Below are 18,693 nucleotides of genomic sequence, written 5' to 3'. Positions count from 1 at the left end.
TGGTGTAAATCCGTTAATGACCAGCAGGGGTCACTGGGTAGTACCGTTGGTGTAATTCCGCTAATGATCAGCCCCCTGCTGGTCATACATACATACACACATTTGCCAAACCAGCTTTGTTTTTATGTCTTTCTGTGTATGTACATTGAGTAACCAGAGTCAAATTCCTTCTATGTGTACACATACTTCATCAATCAAGCTGATCTTGATTTATTTATCCCTGGGGGGAATTATCATGTCACAGCAGCAGTAGTACACAAATGAAACCACACTCAACAAGAATAGAGCAGAGAAACCATTATTAAAAATACAAGTACTGAAAGTGTGGCCTTGCATGCATATAATGTGCAAATTGCTGTGAGGTGTGCAAAATGTATAAAAAAAATGTATTGCCATGGTATGTTGAACATACAAGGAATTTGGCGTGACGGGAGGTGCAAACATTTAACAATCAACAACAATCAGTGCAAGTAGAAACATATTACAATTTACAAGAGATATAAAATAAATGAAATATAAAATAAAGTGCACAAACGAACAGCTAACAGGACTATACTATAAACAACAAACAGATGACAGGACTATAAACAAGTGAGATGTAAGTGTAGTGTAAAAGTGTCGAGTGTAATAGAAGGGATGCAGGGGAGTGACCGGTGGGAAATTGTCCTGGGGATGACAGAGTCAGTGGGGGTCCCGGCTCTGTTAATGAGCCCGACTGCGGATGGAAAGAAGCTGTTTTTGTGGCGTGAGGTCTTGGTCCTGATGGACCTCAGCCTCCTGCCAGATGGAAGGGGCACGAACAGTTTTTGTCCAGGGTGAGAGGGGTCGGCTACAATCTTTCTTGCTCGCTTCAGGGTCCTTGAAGCGAACAAGTCCTGGAGGGATGGCAGATTGCAGCCAATCACTCTCTTAGCAGAGCAGATGATGCGCTGCAGTCTGCCCTTGTCCTTGGCTGTGGCGTGCCAGACCATGATGGAGGAGCAGAGGATGGACTCAATGATGGCTGTGTAGAAATGCGCCATCATTGTCTTTGGCAGGTTGCATTTCTTCAGCTGCCTCAGGAAGTACATCCTCTGCTGAGCCTTCTTGGTGATGGAGCTGATGAGGTCCCACTTGAGGTCCTGGTGGAGCATGGTGGAGCCCAGGAAGCGGAAGGACTCCACCACGTCGACGAGGGAGTCACACAGGGTGATAGGGGCAGGTGGGGCTGCAATCTTCCGGAAATCCACAACCATCTCCACTGTTTTTAGAGCGTTGAGCTCCAAGTTGTTCAGACCGCACCAGGTCACCAGATGGTCAGTCTCCCACCTGGAGGCGGACTCATCCCCACCAGAGATGAGTCCATTGAGGGTGGTGTCATTCGCGAACTTCAGGAGCTTGACGGACTGGAGGTGCAGCTGTTGGTGTACAGGGAGAAGAGAAGAGGAGAAAGAACGCAGCCTTGGGGGGGGAACCGGTGCTGATGGTCCGGGAGGCTGAGACGTGTTTTCCCAGCTTAACGTGCTGCTTCCTGTCAGACAGGAAGTCTGTGATCCACTTGCAGGTGGAGTCGTACATGAGTCTTTAATATATAATATCAAATAAAAAGGTAACCATCAAGTCACAAAAATAAGAAAGGATGACTTAACACTCCTGAGTTATTACCTAAGCTATTTCTTTTTGTGCATAAAAACAATCAAAAGCTTTCATTTGTTTTGTACTTTTATTGACACTGAAACAACTTTCAGTATGAATTCATGAGTGACATTTATCACACTTGCATGGATATAAAGACACACATACTGTAGATTTAAAAATAAACAGGAGTCAAGTGAAGCAGATATCAAAAAGTTGAAAACAATTTATTTAAAATCACAAAATGTTATAAAATGGACAAATAACTGAAGCAGTGCACCGATGGATTCCCAAAGAGAAAACACAAAAACAATAAGCTACCTGAAAAATCAAAAGTACAATTAAATACAAATAAGTGAGTTAAAAATCATGAATCATTAAAAAAAGGTTTGTTTAATTGCATTACTTACAATGAACTAGCATGAAGGATTTACCTTGTACTCGTTCAACTACCATGAACTAGATCATCTCACTGTTAGAATTGACTTTATCTCTTCGTTCGTTGAAGGAATCTGTTACACGTTTTCAATTTCCAACGACCAAAAGTTCCTATTTTCTTTGTTGCATGTATGATAACGAGAGTACATGTTTAGATACCGGGTTGGTTTTTAGTTCCTGCACACTGTAGGAGTCGATACAGTTTGAGTTCAGTTTCTATTTTTGTCTCTATCCAACAACATTTTCTGTTTGGTTTGTGAAATTTCCAGTGGTTTAATGCAGCATTTTGATTTAAGAATAAATTGTGAGGAATCACCTGACGCAGGGATCACTAATCATCCCGTACGAACAGGCTTTTGCTGTTTGACTGGTTGCTGGATAAAGCCTTGATGAATGGACTTCATTGCAGCTCAGAGGAAGCAGTGAACAGTGCGTTTAGTAGAGAGGGGAAAAACAAAACCTGTTACACATGAGCCAATAACACTGGCCACGTATTGTATAAACACACCTCTAATTCCTGAAGTAAAAAGAACGTGAATTAAAAATGACACGATCGAAGGCCTCTAAGGCCTGAGAAAACAGTGCGCCAGTAAAAACTAAAATAGGTGGTTTGTATTAAATGTTTTTTCTAATTTGCATTATCCACCGACATCAAGGCTTAGTCAACAATCAAGGGCGTCTTTTTATTTATTTTTTTTCCAAACCTTTTAATGACAACTCACAAATGTATCTTTGCATTTAATTATCCCTTTGCTTTACAGGAATCCTATCAGTGACATTTGTCTGCAGGGATTTCTGTTGTGCAGTAATGAAGATGTTTTCCAAAAAAAAAAGAAAATCATAGGCTTTAAAACAGTATTCAAACTTTTCCAAATCTTTCAGCGCGCTTCATTTTCTTTGCCTGTAGAAAAAGACAAAAATAAATCCTCGACATTAAAACCCAATCGCTCCTTTTTTTATTCCCTCTGGTGTGTTTACTTGTAATGAGCTTCATTATAAAATATAAATTACCACAATTGTGTTAAACAACAAAAACACACACACCTCAACATCGGCTGAAACAGGACCTGCTGAGGCCCCAAATCTCTCCTTTCTCTTCTTCAGCTTTTCGTCCTCTTCAATCTGCAAAAAACAACAACAACATTTTAAAGCCAAATGTTTGACTCCAAAAGGACAGAAAAAATGTCAACATAAGAACATAAATAAGCCATGAATAGAAGCTCTTAGTAGGGCTGGGCGTTAAACACAATATGATAATGTATCGTCCTTCAATGGAATCATATTACGATGAAATCATATCGAGATATTGTGATAAACAATAACGTCTAAATTATTTATAACTTAAATTTCGGAGAAATTTTGATTATTTTGTACTGAAGTTCTTAACTAAATGAGAAACGAATCAATTATTTTCATTTGTCAGGTATTTAATTATGAAATTATGAGATATGAAATGACCCGATAAACGTGATGGAAGATTTTGGCCATACAGCTCAGTCACAGCTCATAGTCACCTTTTGTGAAACGGAGGAAACGCTGATGCCAAATCGCTCGGCTCTCTTCTTCAGCTGATCGACGTTCACCTTCATGAGACGCAAACAAATTCTCCATCAATATCATCTCATCAACTGGAGGAATTTAAGAAATGTGTCGAGTAAATGATGCGACACTTACAGGAGCTTTACTGTTCGCAACGGCACCTGTTTGGGAGACAGATTATTAAAATGGTGTGGTGAGAAGCAGCAGGTACAAACCAGTGAGGCCTTTAACATACAACTTTATGAAAAACACAGTAAAACTACATGCTGACTAAGTACTATTAGGTTAATGCGTTTGGCGGCTGGGAATTGAGATGCTGGTATTTCCTGAGAATTTAAGTTTTAAGTTTCATTTGAATCTATGCAGCCGTCTGCACCATCTCTGTGCAGCTAAACTACGGTTCGCTGTGGAACGCTTCACGTTGACTGTTTAACGCTTCCTCTGAACAGAAGCCGTCAGTCCTGCTCTGTGTTTCGCTCCGTTAGCTGTATTTATTTATGTTAGCTGCTGCCCATCCACTGCTAACAGGTAACAGCTGACTGCTGTCCGACTGCACCTTTATTGTTGCTCCATTGAGAACATAGAAAGCCAGTTAAGTAGAAGAGTAAAGACTACACACCTGGAGCGGGATTGGAGTTCTCGGTGGATTCACCAAACCTGAAGAAAAGGAGCATAATCCATTTAACGTGGCATATTGTACATTTACTTCAAGTATAAATCGAGTTTATGGCAACTTGGCTATTATTTTCACAGTTTAGGCAACAAGTTACGATAACAGTGGACTATTTACTGATGCAGTGATGTGTAGTAGGGCACAGACCGTTATTTAAGTGTACCGGGTTGCTCTACTGGTTATAGGAGTGAAATGGTCACAATGTAGAATACGTACACTTTCCAATAAAAGGAAACATTTAGCATTTTAACAAAAGCAGCTGAATGTGCTGCACTGCCTCCATTTATCCTGGACTTTTACCGGGGAAGTTTTGGACTTTAGTCACTTTACTTTCCGTGTTTATGGAGAGTATCTTTGAACAAATATAAAGCGAAGTCTGATTTCTTTCAAGCGTATTTCTGTTGAATGGAAGATAAATTGTCCTGTGGACACCATGATGGCTAGTGTGAGGTATTTAGTGACAGTTCACAGTACTACACATTACAGACGCCCTGTGAAGACTTTGTTTCTGTACAATTACACATATGCGACGCTCTTTTCAGGTTGTATTTAAAACCGGTCCGATCAAGTAATTAGTGATTTTGCTACATCCACAAATCCCAGAAAGGACCTCAGTGAGTGAATACAACGTTATCGTTACCCAAAACTACAAAAATAAAACTGCAACAAGCAGGAAGTACCTTTAAAAAGGAACCTGGTTAAGTCTTACCTTGCTGCACGTATGGCCTTTTTGCTTTCGGCTGTTGCAGGAATGTTGAAACGTTCTGCCCTCTTCTGTAGTCTCTGCTCAACAAAATGTCACATTTAAAATCACAGCACAAGCCGTCGGCGAAGGTGTTGCTTCTGCTGATCAATATTTACAAAGGAATAATGCCTCTACTAAGTTTTATTATGAGTTCTAAGGTTTTACACCCTCACACACAGATATCACTTACAAACATGACATGGATCGTAATATTAAAATATGCAGATTGAAGGCTTCTAATTGGATTAGTAGCGCATGCAAACATGTCATACGTACTTCACCGGAAGATGATGGAGGAGCTATTTTCACCACCTTCTTATCAGCAGGTCTGAAAGAACATATGGAGAAGTGGGATGACCACAAGATTGATGAGTGGTGAAAACTGAAGACCCATTAAAAACCTGGTGGTTATTACATCACGGTTATGAACCCATCAGATTGCTTGATTTGAGCGACCCGTTTAATAACAGCCCACAAGAGAATTTCAGTAACAAGCCGAATTTTAGGTTAAAGACTACTGCTTCGATTGTTTCCATAGACTGTATAAAATACGGTGGTAGTCTCCGACACGGCTTCAGCCGTCGCCATCTTGGTTGTGACGACACAGCCTATCTCTAAAAAAGGGCAAAGAGGTGACGAGTTGGTGGCGCTGAGGCGGTTTTCGGGTGACGCTGCAGAGCAGACAGCTTGCAGCTGGCGATCTGAGACGCCACCCACCTATAACTTAAACTTAAACTGTTCCCCAACTTTAAGCCTTGATATAATTTAAACAGATAGGTTATATAAAATGCAAACCCCCATATGGTTGTCATAAACGGGGAGATTAGCTAGAGACCCAAACTGCTTTTGTACCCGGCTGTAAACGTGTCTATTTCTGCTGTAGTTTGGCATTTTAACATGGGGGTCTATGGGGATTGACTTGCTTTTGGAGCCTCAAGTAGCCTCTTGAATAAATGCAGTTTTTGGCTCATAAATAAACAATTCTTTCCAAAATCAAAGGAAAGGTGCAACATTTTGGGGAAATATGCTTATTTTGTTTGTTGTAGACTAAATGAGAATAAACTTACGGCTCTTGCTCATCCTCAGTAGACTCGGAAATCTTCTCTTCTTTTACATCGTTGGCAATCTCAACTTTATCTGAGTCCTAAAAAGGAAAATAGAAACATTCATCACTAGTCCACAGAATGGTCTAATGAGGTCTGAGAGAGCAAGTGAAAGTATCAACAATCACATTACCTCTGTGTCCTCTGCCAGCACGTCATCCACGTCCACATCTTCCTCTGTTGTTTGTTTACAGGAGAAAGAAACCAGAGAGCAGAAAGAAAGAGGGTCAGATGGACAGATCAGTGCTTTTAAATCCATAAAGGACAACAAACAAGACACAGTCTCACTATATATCAGGACCCAACAGCATCTCATATCAGAGCTGCACATAGACACAATTCATCACAACTTGATCCATTTCACGTGTTTCTGATTACAGCCCATGCAACCATTTGCATACTGTATCTATCTATATGATGTCTAAATGTGATGTCGCCTCACCGTGCTCCTCCAGATAGGATTGCAGTCGAGCGATGAGCTCTCCTTTGTTTCCCTTGGTGTCCAGACCTCGGGCCTCACACTCCTGCCTCAGCTCAGCAAGCTAAAACAACAAGAGGAACAGAAACAGCTCTTTTAATACAACAAGTAACATTTAACGGCCTAGTCTTGGTGTTGATGCGACAATTACTTTAAGTAGTCCTAAATAAAACGGCTCGTAGTGACATATGTGGATAATCCCCTGTAACCTACAGTACTCAAGTACAGTGGTGGATTTTAACTATTTAATATATTTTAAGTATGAATAATATCTCTTAAAGAGAGCAAATGTTAAATATTGACCTGAAACAGCTGTCGGATAAATGCAGCAGTAGAAAAATGTAAATAATATTCCTATCTGAAATGTAGATGAGTCTAAGTCTACAAACCATAAAAACACTCGAGTAAAATAAAAGTGTCTGAACTGTAGTGTTACTTTCCACCACTGCTCGTGAGTAGGAAGTGGTTTAGCATCACGCCATTGTGCTTTTATAGGCGGCGTGCAGTTTTGCACACGGCTCGTGAACTGGACAACACGACGAACATACGATAATAAACTTTAATAACATTAATTACCGTAATATGACCGCTGGAGGTCAAACACACACTAACACGATGTTAAGTTAGCTAATTTAATTGTACCCGCGACATATATGGTGGGACACTAACGTTATATATATCTAACATAGGGCGCAACATTTAGAGTTTTAATTAAACCTGACAATATAAGTTAACTTCCCCAGCGGCGTATTAACCGCTACGTTAGCTTTTAAATGATATATTTGTACGATTGACTCGTTTCGCTTCGCGTCTGAATGAACAACGTGAACACACGCCGGTTGTTAGCCTGCACTCACCACGGACACATTAACGCTTCAAAACGCTGTTTAACTTCGCTCTCTGGTAACTTATCACAACTAACAATGGTTACAACACATTATTTACTAATAAAAGCACCTTCTGTGTGATATAAATACGTCTTTACGGCACTACCAACCTTCAGTTTCTGCAACTCTATGACTTCGGCCATCTTTCTTTGTTGATGTATTACTTCCTCCAATCAAACTGGAGAGGCTCTACTTCTGAACACCTCCGCTCTCACTCACTATAGCTCACAGCGCCTCCTGGTGGACGGACGGGCGAACTGCAGGCCCGTGTTAAGCAAGTTTTCTCAACCTAAAAGTATTTAATTGTGATAAAAAACAGCAATGCAAAAAATATTCCATCACGGTAAGTAAACACGAGTCAGTTAGTTAGTTAGTTTAATTCTAACTGACTGGTGTTTACTTACCGTGTGATTCTAGAAAGCCGGATGAATTTAGAGAGTCACAAGTGCTTCAATAATCCTCATTAAAGCTGCATTCCTCCCTTTTCCCCCCCCAAGCACAGCGTCTCTGAGCAGACTGTGTGAGCTATTGTTCTAATGACACAGAAATTAACAACTTCCCGTGACACTTTAACATTCAAGACACTCTATTTCATCACAGTGTCATATTCAAGCATGTCAGCTTCTATGACTTCTACGAATTTTAAGTTTTTTTTAGAGTTCATGGATTAAATCATCAGCAGCAACATGAATTTCAGCGTAAATCCGCACATAATTAGGAACAATTAGACGGGCAGCCCCAAATGTGTCAGGTGATTTTAGCAGAGATTTCGGTGACCATTCATATTGTATTTGAAAACACGTGATATTGTCACCTAAGACCCAAAATTGAATGACATGTAACCTCATGATTTCAGTACAATCCATTGGTATTGTACTGACCTTTAAAAAACCTAATTAATAAAAAACTGTTTGCAATTTCAAAGTATGCACATGCCAAAAATAAAATACAAACAGGTTAACTGTAAGGATCCTAAGAATCAGCATGAGAAAGAATAATCACATAAAGTTGATGTTATGATACAACACATATTTACACATATATAACTGCACTGCAGTATATTCAGTGGTGGAAGAAGTATTTCAGCTCTTTATTAAAATAAAAGCATCAATAACACAATGTACAAATACTTGCACGTAAAAATCCATGATTTTCAGTTTCGGGATTCAAGGCAAGGCAAGGCAAGTTTATTTGTATCGCACATTTCAACAACAAGGTAATTCAAAGTGCTTCACATAAAACCATTAAAAGCATCAAAACATAAGGCAAAAGAAAAGGAGATTTAAAAACAATTAAAGAAACAGTGTAAGAAATAAAATTCAGCAGTAAAATGCAGAAATGCAGGAAATTGATTAATATATGAATTGAATGTGGTTCAATTAAAGGCAGCAGCAAACAGAAAAGTCTTCAATCTTGATTTAAATGAGCTGAGGGTCTCAGCAGACCTGCAGCTTTCTGGGACTTTGTTCCAGATATGTGGAGCAGAAAAACTGAACGCTGCTTCTCCATGTTTAGTTCTGACTCTGGGAACAGAAAGTAGACCGGTCCCAGACGACCTGAGGGGTCGGGATGGTTCATAAGGTCGCAGCAGATCAGAGATGTATTTTGGCCCTAAACCATTCAGTGCTTTGTAAACCAACAGTAGGATTTTAAAGTCAATTCTTTGTTGGACAGGAAGCCAGTGCAAAGACCTCAGAACTGGAGTGATGTGATCCACCCTCCTGGTCTTAGTGAGGACTCGAGCTGCAGCGTTCTGAATCAGCTGCAGCTTTCTGACAGACTTTTTACAGAGACCTGTAAACACACCGTTACAGTAGTCCAGTCTGCTGAAGATAAATGCGTGGACAAGTTTTTCCAAATCCTGTTGAGACATAAGTCCTCTAATCCTTGATATATTCTTCAGGTGATAGTAGGCTGATTTTGTAATTGTCTTGATATGGCTGTTCAGGTTGAGGTCTGAATCCATAACTACACCTTGATTTCTGGCTTGGTTTGTGGGTTTTAACATCAGTGACTGAAGCTGAGCGGTGATTTTCAATTGTTCGTCCTTGGTACCAAAAACAATTACTTCTGTTTTATCTTTGTTTAATTGAAGAAAATTCTGGCACAACCAGTTGTTGGTTTGTTCAATGCAGTTACCCAGCCCTTGTATGGGATTATAGTCCCCTGGTGACATAGTTATGTAGATTTGCGTGTCATCTGCATAATTATGATAACACACTTTGTTGTTTTCCATAATCTGAGCTAGTGGAAGCATGTAGATGTTGCACAGAAGAGGCCCCAGTATTGAACCTTGGGGAACCTTCAGACGTTTTCTACATTGTAGCATCAAGGCTTCAATTATATCTAAAAAGTGACATATTAAAAAGTGAAGTGTACACCACAGACAAAAAGTTTTTAACCTGAAGTGGTTCGATGAACACACTAAGAAAACGTATAGTTACTTGTAGTGAAGGGGCACAAAGTGTATCTCATATGTACTCTGGATGCTTGTTTTGCAGGTCAGTACTGGCAGGTGGCAGACGGCTCCTCTTCCTCCCTGACCGTCGACACAGATGACATCCCGCTGGGCTCCTACACCATGGACATTGTTATCTACCACTACCGCAGCAAAGAGAAGTTCATTCCTCTGGGATATGCCTCCACTCAGTTCTCCATCGCTGGTGAGTTATAGGGGACTTTATGAAAAACTGAAAAATGTTGTCCTCATGGCACTGCATGAGGTTTTCTCCACTAGAAGGTTGAGAGGGCCCTTTCGCTGCGTTTTTTTCAAACATGACTCAGAGATTCATAAGATCAGCTCAAACTAAAAGACAAAAGAAACTAAATTCGTAAAAAAAAACATCTTATACTGTGTGCGATAAACAATTAAAACAGCTCCTTAAGGTAACAATTAAAGTTTAGACACCTACAATGTTATTTTGCACATTTAAAGGGGTTTTACACTTTACTTAAAGTACTTTAAACTATTTTAGGGATTGTTATCCATTAAAATATACCAATTTGACTGATCCATTAAAGACCTTCAATAGGAAAGGTAGGATTGGCTCAAATTAAAAGCCTAAAAAAGTAAAATAAACTTTTGTTGACATCATTTTTTGGTGTTCTCCTCAGATCAAATCCCCTTCGCTGTCTCCCTGGACCAAGTCAACGACATGGCCGGGGACCTGCGCTTCATTCAGAACAGGGCGATTGCCTTCACCATCACCCTCCACGACCCCAGCCAGTACCTCAGCAACGCAGACATCACCTTCAACTGGGACTTTGGGGATGACAGCGGAGCCCTGATATCCAGAGAGCTGACTGTCTCTCACACCTACATCAACTCTGGCTCGTTCAAGCCTCAGGTGGTGATCCAGGCGGTCATCCCAGATAAGGCCTGCGACCCACCAGTTGATATCCCAACCAAGGCCCCAGGTCCACCTACTCACAAGGGCACCACAGGTAAAGAACAAGTGTTAAACAAACATGTAACATATTAAGGTGTGCTTCCAGTCTTTATGCTAAGCTCAGCTGTTGCTAATATGTTCTGAAACAATGTTCACAGTATTTGTAGCCATGTATATTCTCTCGGCTTCACATATGGAAACACACACTCAACAGTCCTCCCTGTGTGTAGTGAAAGCTGCTGCACTGGCGTCTGCTGTCCCCATACTGGTCAAGGCCACTGCTCTGACTGTCAACATGGTATCTTCGGACACAGAGGAGGACAACACTGAGGATGAGGCCTCCACTGCGCCTAACACTCAGCCGGCCCAGGAAGCAGCCACAGTGGCCAAGACTCCCTCCCCCATCAATCACGTCAATGAAATGCCAGCTGACAATGGGGCACGGACGAGTAAGCTGTTCAAATAGTTGTACGAAGTTTAGGGTATAATTGTACTTGAAGATAACTTGTTTAATGCCCACCTGAGGCAGTGTGTGCAACAACAGAAATGTGTCCTGTGAAATTGAAAAATACTGAGTTGGTACCAGCTGACCGAGATGTGCCAGATAGAAGCATCGGCCGATTTCCTTAAATGTAAATGTGATGTAAATCTCCAAAGACGCACTGCCATTGTGTTAAACACGCAGCGCACATGCTCTGTTGTGCTTTATGGTTTATATTCTGATTTGCATGCTGACTGAGAGTCAGCTCAGTTCTTCTGATTTATTCATTGGCCTTCAAAACACACCAATCCAAGGGACACGTTAAAGTATGAATGGCCCATTTCAGAATGTATATTCTGATGTGTATTATATTATTGATTTATAACCATTGATGCATCACTTTAATGTTGCAGCTGGTAAAGGTGGAGATTTTATACTTTATTTTCTGTGGGGTAGCTTGTAAATTTCACCAAGAGATCAAAAAAGGTCAAACCACTATACCAAGTAGTAAAAATGATCTGTCATTATATTAAACTAATTCCCTTGCTCTGGTTATTTCCTCCAGGTGCAAAGCAAACAGTGACCCTGCGAGGCCAAGCTACAGTGGTAGTCCTCGCTAAGAGGGATGCTGATGACACACCGTCCGACGACGACTGCGTGATTTATCGTTATGGCTCTTTCTGCACAGTCATCGAAGTGTTTGGTGAGTTACCTTCCATCAGCGATATGTTCAACAATAATGAAAACAATGTTTTCATGTATTTGCTATAAAGAAAGGTTTGGTAATCTACTTCAAAAATATTTTCGATATTTTTGTTCAAAACTCACATTACATCCTGACCAGCACTTAATGAATCAAATGCTCTGACAAAACAAAAAGAAAGAAATCTGTGGCCGTGGCATGACTGTAATAAGCCCATCCAATCATTTCATTCGGCCTGATGTGACAAGATGTTATTGTTGTCGATTTGGCGACTGTATTGCTCGATTTAGCAACTTTTGGAGCTTGTTGCTATAGCTACTTTCACTGGAAAAGAGTTAGCAACACTGGGCTGGGTTTTTCGGTGAGATCATTTAAAAAATCTAGCATACCCTATAGTTTCTCAAGATTACCAACCCTGCCTTTAAAGGAGAATGAGTTTTTGGCTTGCATTCAAGTTGCCATGAAACATGACTCCAAATGAATGAAAAACAGTGTTGTGCTAGTGCACAATTCATTACGAGCTTTATCCGTAAAGCACGTGCAATTCAATTAACTTGTCTGGATTGTGTGCTTCACTCAACAGGCGCTTTAAGTCCTACCGTCCTCTTAAGGAAGAACTGATTGCTGCAGACCTGCAGGACAGACGGTCTCACGTCCCCTCCGGAGCCTCGACGTTCTGGAAGCTTCTGAACAGTCGGGGAGCTGTGGACGATTGCCCTCTGCTGCAGGACCGACCGGTGTAAACCAGCCTCACACCAGCCTCACACCACCAAATAGAAAACCAAGAAACTTATGATTTGCAAGTTTTTTGCACCAGAGATGTCTTTTTGTACTTTTTTTTATTACATATTTTCTCATGACAAACTCATGTGTGTGTAATATTTGGGTTTTCCCGGGATTATACTAAAGACATGCTCTGATCTTTTGTACCTATAAGTTTGGTAGTAAAAGTGTATACTTTAATTTGGACAAAACTGAATTTGAATGTTTTTCCAATAAACTTCGCTCAAAACTGTTTTGTTTCACTGTGATTCATGACACTTTTCTGACAGTACATTTACTGATGAAGCAGCTAAACTAATGATGTAGATGAACTCCTTAAGTTATGACATAGACTCCCGGATCTACCCCTCCAACTTGATGACATTGGATAGCTCAAAACTGTGGAATTCAACATCTTGTCAGATACTCATTATTATGTACCGTAGGTTGAATTTATAAAAAGACAAACACATTCACATTTCACAGGAGTTTTATTTAGAACAGAGACAAAATGGTATTTGACGAACATTTCTGTTTGGAATGCATTCAAGAATTCTTTCCTGTTTAACTTGTGTATTTTTGTCCCTTTTAATATTCCTCTCCCTCTTCCTCTCCCTCTCCCTCAATAGAGTCGACTCCAACCTCCTCATAATCCTTCTCCAGAGCTGCCATGTCCTCTCTGGCCTCAGAGAACTCTCCCTCCTCCATACCCTCACCCACATACCAGTGAACAAAGGCACGCTTAGCGTACATCAGGTCAAACTTGTGGTCAAGCCGAGCCCAGGCCTCTGCAATAGCAGTGGTGTTGCTCAGCATGCACACGGCCCTCTGGACCTTGGCCAGGTCTCCACCGGGAACTACAGTGGGGGGCTGGTAGTTGATGCCAACCTTGAAACCAGTGGGGCACCAGTCCACAAACTGGATGGAGCGCTTGGTTTTGATGGTGGCAATGGCAGCATTCACATCTTTGGGAACCACATCACCACGGAACAGCAGGCAACAAGCCATGTATTTACCGTGGCGAGGGTCACATTTTACCAATTGATTGGCTGGTTCAAAGCAGGAGTTGGTGATTTCGGACACTGAGAGCTGCTCATGGTAAGCTTTCTCAGCAGAGATGACGGGGGCATAGGTGGCCAGAGGGAAGTGGATACGGGGATATGGCACCAGGTTGGTCTGGAACTCGGTCAGATCAACATTGAGGGCGCCATCAAAACGAAGGGAAGCAGTGATGGAGGACACAATCTGACTGATCAACCTGTTCAGGTTGGTGTAAGAGGGACGCTCGATATCAAGGTTCCTACGGCAGATATCGTAGATGGCCTCGTTATCCACCATGAAGGCACAGTCAGAGTGCTCCAGGGTGGTGTGGGTGGTCAGGATGGCGTTGTACGGCTCTACCACAGCAGTGGACACCTGGGGAGCTGGGTAGATGGAGAACTCCAGCTTGGACTTCTTGCCGTAGTCGACAGACAGACGCTCCATCAGCAGAGAAGTGAAACCAGAGCCGGTACCACCTCCGAAGCTGTGGAACACCAGGAAGCCCTGAAGGCCGGTGCACTGGTCAGACTGAAGGAAGAGAGGGAGAAACAGAGATTACATATGAGATACGGTTATGTCTTTTAATTACATATTTGAAATCCAAATGAGAAATGGATCCCTCCTGACATCATATTACCCACCAGTTTGCGGATCCTGTCCAGCACCGTGTCGATGATTTCTTTGCCGATGGTGTAGTGTCCACGGGCATAATTGTTGGCAGCATCCTCCTTACCAGTGATCAGCTGCTCAGGGTGGAACAGCTGGCGATAAGTCCCACTGCGCACCTCATCTGAAGAGACCGAGTCGATCAGAAATGACTAAAGGGTGACTTTAAAAAAAATAATCAAAAGCTAACGATGGCATCTATATTTAATTGGAGATTACCGATGACAGTGGGCTCCAGGTCGACAAAAACAGCTCTGGGGACGTGTTTTCCGGCTCCAGTCTCACTGAAGAAGGTGTTGTAGGAATCGTCTCCTCCTCCGATGGTCTTGTCACTGGGCATCTGTCCGTCCGGCTGGATCCCATGTTCCAGGCAGTAAAGCTCCCAGCAGGCATTGCCAATCTGGACACCAGCCTGACCAACGTGGATGGAGATACACTCACGCTGTTGAAAAAAAACAAAAACAAGAGGTTGTTTACCTGTATGCATTTAATGATGTTTTCACGTTAATTTACAGTCTGACGCTACTGGTTTTCACGTGAACTCTTCCACAGTAATTGCAACATAAATGCTTCTCATCATTGTGAACATTCAGTTGCTCCCCCTTTCTGAGATACACAGGCGGTGCAGCAGGAGGCACATCCCTGCACCACAATCTGCAGGGGACAGAAATGCCTGCCGGCAGCCTCCACCGAGGCAGAACACTCTTCTCGTCTTTCCTGCAGAACCTTGTCTTTTTTTTACCTCCACACAGCACAAATGCAAATTAATTTGCCCCTGCCCATCATCAGCTGGAAATATTCCACTTGCTGTTGTGGACGCACAATCACAGCGGATGCTTGAAGAAGATCATCTGCCCAATAACAACATTTTTTATTATATTTGCATATTATTAAATTCGGGAGTTTAGATCAAATCAAATGAGTAAGGACTTATTTTAAGTTAACCCTTTATATTTCATGTCATGCTTAAAATAGAGGCTTTTGTGTTGAATACATTTTTTTTTTTTATGAATGAGATTAAAAACATATTTAGTTTAAAAATGATGGCTGCAATCTAATGCCATCTATGACTCAATCGGCCCCTCCCTTCCTTCAAACAGGGGCCATTTGCAAGGTGTCTAATTTTAGCGTATTCTCGCGATAAACTTGACAATAATATAAATATAAAGACAGTAATGCTGCTAAAGAACACCAGATGTATCCACCTGAGCGTCTTGTTACTGAAGCTTGAATGCAGACAGTCGGTGCATTGTTCTCATCTACACAATGACAATCACACCGTGCCAGTGCTGCTGACCATCAATCAACAGCAACATTACACTGTTCACTTTCATCCAAAAATATAGTAGACCATATTTTCAAATTATAGCAAAAAAAAAAAAATCGGTGTGATTGTTCGATTGGAGAGGGTCGTCCAGAGAAGGAGACTCGTTAATGATGCAATGTAACAGCAGAAAAACCGGCTGATGATCATCTGTACCTCACGATACTGCTTCAGACAGACAGAAAAATAGACTTACCATTTTTATTTCGATTGAGGTTCAAGCAGACGGAGACAATGTGAGGAAAGGGGCTTTTTAACGACGGTGTGGTTTGCGTTGCGTGTTGTACCCAACGGGGTCGATGCAACAACTGCTGACTGGGAGGGCGGTGCTACCGGATTTATAGGCCCACACGCAGGCTGGGGGATTTGCTTCTGTGCATTGTGGCCAAAAAAAAGGTTTTATTACCTCCATTTGGTAATGCTGTTTAAACCAATCTGTTCTGTATTCAAATTTGAACAAAATTGTCAGACCTGGACTTAAAGTGCACTGCAATAAGATACAGCCTACTATTTGCAGGGTATATTTGATGTGAATTGGAACATAACTATAATGTGATGGCACTTTATTTTTAATAATCTGTTTTATACAGTATCTGGTTGTAATGTAATTTCCCCATATTGTTTGTGTGGATACATTAAAGGTAACTGTTATGGACAAAGGACTGGTTCAAACAAAGCCAATTTATTATGCATGCAGAGGCAATGTGTTGGCAGAGGAATGAGCAAGGACATCTTTGATGTGTGGCAAACTGCAAATCAATACAAAGCATTTCAGCAAATTTCGTGACTATTCTTGTGCCTGCACAACCGATGCATTATAAATGATGCAAGATGGCTGAATACTTCTGCTGCACAAGATGCTTCCATTCCACTCGAGCTCATATCAGCTGGGCGTCTGCCATTTTATCTGCCCGGCATGCCAGCTCGCCAGCTCCCCTCCCTCTTTGTCCCAGATTCTCTGCAATGATGTCATTCCTGGGCTGATCACGTGGCAGCATGTCAGCCCGTCCCTCTGTGTGCCATTCAGCTGCACTGCCTTTGAGGCGTACTTCCACATGTCTTGTTTGAGGAAATTAAATTGCCTGAGTTGCAGCTATGTGGCATAATGGTTGCACTGAAGCACTTCATGTGCATAAGGTCCTTGCTCACATTGTGGCTTCTACAAGATTAAAGCCCTGCCCATTAAGCTGTCTGGAATCCTACAGGGAAGGAAAATAAGCTTGCGTAATGCTTCTAATATAATAAGCACCTTCAGACTCAAGACTTGCTTTTGTCAAAGGATCCACCATAATGTGGGAGTTATCGTTGTTTATTCAGCATTGAATTGAAGCTGTATAATCTACAATCAGCTTTTGTGTTTGCTGTACTCAATGAGAACTGCAGGGGATGAAAGAGGACAGGAAGCAGCCATGGCTCTCAGCCAGGACTTCTTGAGAGAACATTCTCCACTCCCCATCCTCCTCCTCCCCAGCAGCTGTGAAACAGGGAAGGTCTGAGCAACTGCACACCAAGAGGAGAGAGGGAGGATGTGAATGCTGGAGATGGGAGTGGTCCTTAATAGCATGAAACTGACCGCACTGCATCCTGCAACGACATAATTGACACCCAACAAAGTGACAAAGCATATTTCCCATCTGCAATAACAATGTTGAATGTTTGAATGCATATGCAAGTTACCTAAAGTGGTCTGTCAGACAAAAGAAAATTGGATACTTAAATTATCATATTTCTTATGAATTAAGATCGCACAATATTTAGAAGTTGGAAACCAAACCACTTCTAGACCTGTCAACCATTTGAATTAGCATCTAAAGTGTCCAGTGAGGAAGACCTAGCAGAATTGACGACAGCAAAATGTTTACAAGCGAATTACTATTTAAATTGGCCACAGTATTCTTTCAAATTATATATGGCATGTAGCTCTTTCTAAAAATGACTCATTATTTCATTATGAATACATCATATCAGCTGGCTCAATGCCTACAACTTAAAAGCATCAGTCATCAGACAAAAACGCAATTGCATATAAAAACACAGGTTGAGTGGTCGTCTTGAAAATGATTCAAAAAGAAGGGAAAAAAACATGATTTCACTGTGATTGTGGCTGCAGGTAGCTTGCAATCACTGAAACAGAGATCAGCTTCTCTTGATCAAAGTGGGTTATTTTAAGGCACACCAAATTCAAAGAGGCATCATTTCTGCCTCTGGGACAACTGTTGTCATAGTTTCCTTTGTTGTATAGTAAATATGGCTTAACTGTTAGTCTGCTCTTCTTTTCTTTAGAGCCACAGAAGAACAATTTATTTTCTTTCTCATTGAAAGTTGAATGTTGGACAAACAGAGCTGTTACGTACATGCATTTACTTTACTGTTTCACAAAGAACTGCCTTAATGTGTCTGAACAAAAGAGCTGACCCATATTGATGCCAGGACTCTTGAGTTTGAGGCCACACCCTACCATCCTCAAGATAATTTGTATTTATTTATTTTTGTCATCAGTTTTACGAGAAAAGGGAGAACACATGCATTTATATGCCAGCGGAAGTGTGTTTCCTAACGTACACAGGACATCAGGCGGAAAGATCTTTGGAAAAAAAGATGGCTGATGCGCCTCACATCCCCCCACCGAGGCAGCTGCACTGCAGCCCGGTAATGCTGCCATTTAAGCTGAGACACGTGACTGTCAGATAAAGGCGGTCTGGATACTGGGCTGTATCCAGGCAACCATGTTGTTCATTTCCTAGCAACGTTAAATCTTAGGAGGGAGGCTGGGGGGTTGGGCGTCTGTGGATCTCTGTGGCCTACATGTCTCTCGTCTCTGACAGGACAGTTTGACCTCTTTTGTCTGTG

At 41.6% G+C, this 18,693-nt stretch overlaps 3 protein-coding genes across 3 annotated transcripts; 1 reads left to right on the top strand and 2 right to left on the bottom strand.

Moving 5' to 3' along the window:
* Positions 1-1,822: 1,822 nt before the first annotated feature.
* Positions 1,823-7,633, bottom strand: sarnp (SAP domain containing ribonucleoprotein). The gene is made up of 11 exons (XM_079274499.1): positions 7,588-7,633; positions 6,555-6,654; positions 6,246-6,289; positions 6,077-6,153; positions 5,286-5,337; positions 4,974-5,047; positions 4,211-4,248; positions 3,727-3,752; positions 3,567-3,635; positions 3,097-3,174; positions 1,823-2,953 (listed from the first exon to the last, which is right to left on the bottom strand). The coding sequence occupies exons 1-11, from the start codon at positions 7,618-7,620 to the stop codon at positions 2,912-2,914; spliced, it is 633 nt and encodes a 210-aa protein (XP_079130625.1). The 5' UTR covers positions 7,621-7,633; the 3' UTR covers positions 1,823-2,911.
* Positions 7,634-7,798: 165 nt separating this feature from the next.
* pmelb (premelanosome protein b) lies at positions 7,799-12,793 on the top strand (the record flags this gene model as incomplete). The annotated part of the gene is made up of 6 exons (XM_079273156.1): positions 7,799-7,820; positions 9,979-10,140; positions 10,592-10,921; positions 11,097-11,315; positions 11,913-12,045; positions 12,634-12,793. 6 exons carry the CDS (start codon positions 7,799-7,801, stop codon positions 12,791-12,793), a joined length of 1,026 nt encoding a protein of 341 aa, XP_079129282.1.
* A 552-nt stretch (positions 12,794-13,345) lies between these two features.
* LOC306781302 (tubulin alpha chain-like) lies at positions 13,346-16,145 on the bottom strand. The gene is made up of 4 exons (XM_079274087.1): positions 16,040-16,145; positions 14,739-14,961; positions 14,495-14,643; positions 13,346-14,381 (listed from the first exon to the last, which is right to left on the bottom strand). Exons 1-4 carry the CDS (start codon positions 16,040-16,042, stop codon positions 13,401-13,403), a joined length of 1,356 nt encoding a protein of 451 aa, XP_079130213.1. The 5' UTR covers positions 16,043-16,145; the 3' UTR covers positions 13,346-13,400.
* Between the last annotated feature and the right edge of the window lie 2,548 nt (positions 16,146-18,693).

The sequence above is a fragment of the Melanostigma gelatinosum genome (genome assembly GCF_949748355.1).
Source record: "Melanostigma gelatinosum genome assembly, chromosome: 8".
NCBI lineage: Eukaryota > Metazoa > Chordata > Actinopteri > Perciformes > Zoarcidae > Melanostigma > Melanostigma gelatinosum.
This window is presented reverse-complemented; position numbering and strand designations above follow the sequence as displayed.

What these genes read in the sequence shown, in the direction of transcription:
- LOC306781302 (XM_079274087.1), bottom strand. An exon ending in CCTGGAGCCCACTGTCATCG is followed by an intron (nt 14,644 to 14,738) that starts GTAATCTCCAAT and finishes CGGTCTCTTCAG; the next exon opens with ATGAGGTGCGCAGTGGGACT. An exon ending in TGGACAGGATCCGCAAACTG is followed by an intron (nt 14,382 to 14,494) that starts GTGGGTAATATG and finishes CTCTTCCTTCAG; the next exon opens with TCTGACCAGTGCACCGGCCT.
- sarnp (XM_079274499.1), bottom strand. Translation starts at nt 7,620, where the DNA reads ATGGCCGAAGTCATAGAGTTGCAGAAACTGAAG. An exon ending in ACTGAGGATGAGCAAGAGCC is followed by an intron (nt 5,338 to 6,076) that starts GTAAGTTTATTC and finishes ATGTTCTTTCAG; the next exon opens with ACCTGCTGATAAGAAGGTGG. An exon ending in GAACTCCAATCCCGCTCCAG is followed by an intron (nt 3,753 to 4,210) that starts GTGTGTAGTCTT and finishes TCTCCCAAACAG; the next exon opens with GTGCCGTTGCGAACAGTAAA.